Source organism: Schistosoma mansoni (genome assembly GCF_000237925.1).
Source record: "Schistosoma mansoni, WGS project CABG00000000 data, supercontig 0163, strain Puerto Rico, whole genome shotgun sequence".
In the NCBI taxonomy this organism is placed as follows: domain Eukaryota; kingdom Metazoa; phylum Platyhelminthes; class Trematoda; order Strigeidida; family Schistosomatidae; genus Schistosoma; species Schistosoma mansoni.
Window position 1 is genome coordinate 68,433 of NW_017386052.1, and position 3,725 is coordinate 72,157.

At 30.5% G+C, this 3,725-nt stretch overlaps 1 protein-coding gene across 1 annotated transcript in view; it reads left to right on the forward strand.

Annotated features, from left to right (window-relative positions):
• Positions 1-2,920: 2,920 nt before the first annotated feature.
• Smp_138070 (MEG-3 (Grail) family) overlaps positions 2,921-3,725 on the forward strand; it is a gene marked incomplete at both ends in the record, with an annotated part of 13,960 nt that continues 13,155 nt past the window's right edge. The window contains one exon of the mRNA XM_018797653.1: positions 2,921-2,952. Within this exon, the coding sequence (XP_018646758.1) occupies positions 2,923-2,952 (30 nt within the window). The remainder of the gene's footprint in view (positions 2,953-3,725) is intronic.

Genomic DNA, 3,725 nt, shown 5'->3' on the forward strand with positions numbered 1-3,725 from the left:
TTTTCAATCAATAAGAAACTATGTAATTCTTCTCAGAATTCAAAGATTTGACGTAACTATGACATAAACCATAATCATTTAGTGAAATTTTTCTCTCTAAATTGACATTAGTTTAAATGTGAACAATCATAAGTATTTGTGATGTTTACTTTTCTTAAAATGTTCTCTTCGCTATATGACTTCAATTTTTGAGCCTTTCCTATGCTGACCATTTCGGAATTGTCAAATATTACTTTCACTAAAATACGTCATTGCTAATGTAAGTATTCTAATTCACAATGCAATTGTATCAGCTAATTGAACATGACAAATAAGTATAGTTCACGATTGATGGAACATGTGATTTCGGATTATGTTCATATGTGCTTCAACAACACAATGTATATCATGTGGTCTAATTACTGAATACATTATAAATACAAGTCAGTCAGTCGACAGAACATCTGGAGTTCGCACAACTACACATAGATTAGTGAAGATGCTGTTCGTTGCATTGATTCTGATCATCTCTCTCCACTCATTCGGTAAATCAATCAGGGAGTTTAATTTTGAGACAAATTAGTAATAATTTGCTTCGAATGTGTTTATTGGTGTTGATGATTTTGTTTTCTATCCAACTTCCTACTACTTGTATCAGGCATGTTATACATAGACTTTAGTTCCTTCATTGTGTTTGAACTACATCAGTTTATGAAATTAGATTAATGTGTGGAAAGTTTTATTCGGTGACATTTTGACCGATCTAGTATTGTTTTACATTACATTAATAACTAATCTGATATTCGTAATTGAACTGTTTTTTTTAGACTGTGTATTCACAGCTCGTAAGTTATTTGATTTGCGATTAGTTGTTTTACTCTCTTTGTTTGATAAATAATGGAAACTCACATGAAACACAAGGAATGATAATGAGAAAAGTGATGGGTAATGATAACGACTGAATATTATTTGAGGGATATTATTCAGCTAGTTACTAAGTGTATATACTTTCTATCTATACACTGTGTACTTATGTATGGTGATAATTTAGTATCCAGTGAATAAGTCTCAATTTACTGCAAACAGTATTTGTTTCTTCATTGTAATTAGTGATTATCACATAGTGACACTATTGAGGTGACTGTAAAGCGCATCTTTGATTTGAAAATTCACAATGATTTTACATCTTAGTAAGTTGTTTTCTTCATAATTTCTGTAATACGCCATCAGTTCTTATCAACATTTCAAAATATCTACACACGTCGTTTACTGATGGTTTGATCAACGTCATCGAAATGAAATCGGTGATGATGATTATCTTGGTAGTAGAAAATGGCAGCCGCAAGGTGACTTATCAAAAACGTAAAATGTAGTTCAATTTGACGAGAAATCGGTTTGTAGTATCATTCTTTTCAGACACCATTTGATGAATACTGGTTCATTCAATCATTCATTCATTCAATGAAATCATTTGATCCACGATAAATTTTGTGTAATCGATTGATATATTACTATTTCATAAAAGCAGATATTCAGTAGCATTTCTCCCTGTGGTCTAATGTTGTAACTTGTTCCCATTCTATTTATAGTTACTGATAAGTAGTAACTCCGCCTGTAGGTGATAGGTTATCATTAGTATAAAGATATTATTGTTTAACAGAAACGTTATTAAATTTAATTTTTGAATTCACACTTCATGCCGGTTTGCACAATTGACATAGGTTCCTAATTTCACTTATTCTTCATAACAATGTTGAAAAGAACTGAATTTTTTCAGAGGTACATTACAGAAGAGATGAAGAAGATTCATTTCGAATGACAGAATTAGGGATCCGATGTGCCACCGAGATGACAAAAATTGTGAATTCCTAGTTCAAATATTATTAGTCTTTCTAGACATTAGCTCGACTGATGAATTCAATCCTTAACCAATGGTTGATAAAATTTACTTTTGAAACACCACTGATGTTTTTGGGATTTAGGTGAAACTCGTAAGTTACTAAAACTTCTCTTATTACGATTTCTATCTAACAAATTGAACTTAAACTGTAAACCGTAAAATCATGTTCCTTACTTAGAATGATTTTAGATCTATGGATAATAACTGTCACGAATATTGGCTAACAGTAATGGTTTGTTAAATGCAGAATCGAACGTTTCATCAATTCATATGATCGAAATGTGTTTAGTGATGATGATACTGAAATTTGCACAGCAACTAAAGAATATATTTCATTCTGGTTTTTTTATACATGTATATTGGGGAGAATTAATGTTCAATATCTGAATAATGGTTCCTCATGTGTTCTGTCGAACTAATCTATCACATGTGAATACAATCAACTTTGTTGTATTGAATTGTTATTGTGATTATTTGTTGTTCAATCGGATGATATTGAGCAAATGTTTTGCTGCAAATGTTCATTAAATGATGCTGAATAGATGAGATTACTAATGGTTTTCATTGGCATTCGTATTGATGCATACAGGATCTGATAAGAAATGTTCAGCAAAATGAGGAAATGCTTCAGATTATGTGATTTGTAGATTGATGATTTTTACGAAAGAATACACGATCTTTCATTGATGTAATCATTAGATATCTGAGTTGAACAGCGTTAGACGTAATAAAGACAAATAGTGAACATAGAGTGATGATGACCAACTACAAATCAGTATGGAAATTGAAGTACAAGTTAAATAGTGAACGAAACAATCACTTGAAACCGAATGACAATTTAAACAATGGACACACTAGAAAATGTTCAAAAATAATAAAACCCACCTGAGTGTACTTGTAATGAATCACTATCTTTTAATTTATTCTTATTAACAGAACAAGAATGTAAGTTCCTTTTTAACTGGTGTTGTTATTTCAACTATAAACTGTTACAAGTCAAGTAATCTTTGATGGAATTAATTCTATTGTATACCAATTTTTAAATTAAGGTGTACGACATTGTGGTGGACACAGTAAGTAAGATCGGTCATTATTTTTTATGTTGTGAAATACATTCATCTCATCACGCTCAACTTGACTTCCAATTTCACTATACATTAGCATTGAGAGTAGCATTGTTCATCATTATTTAACTAAGTAATGTTTGAAGAATTGAATAAACTGATATAAGTTTTGTTTTATGTTCTGGGTTCTAGCATACGAAATCATGTTGAGGTGTCTCATTCAAGGAGGAAATGACTGTCCATCATCTCAAATGAAATAATGAATATATTTGCGAACTAGTATAAGAGAATGCACTGAAAATTCGAACACCTGAAATATTCTTAATGCTTTTGAAATCGAATATTATGATTTTCATCATTAATGAAGTTTAGGATTTAGACTTTATCAAAGCAAATTAGTTGAGGAGAAATTCTGGATAGGAGAGTGTGTCTGATGTTACTGGGTATTGGAATCTATTGATGAATGTCAGTAGAACTATACAGTAGCTTACTGGTTAATGGATTGCTCCAAGTAATTTAAATTACTGTAATTGGTTTTATTTCTACAGTTATTTAAAGCAATTAGTCCCTTTCATAAATTTCGATAGTGTAATAGGAAGACGAAGATTATCAGAACTATGTGATGAGATATTAGTGCGATACATTTCGAACAATCTGATCACACATAGTATACTTGTTAAGAACATTTATATATAAAAATAAAAGGTCAACTAGTGATTAGGTGTCAAATTGTTTTCACATTATTTTATCATTATTATCCTTGTCTATTTCTTAACTTTATT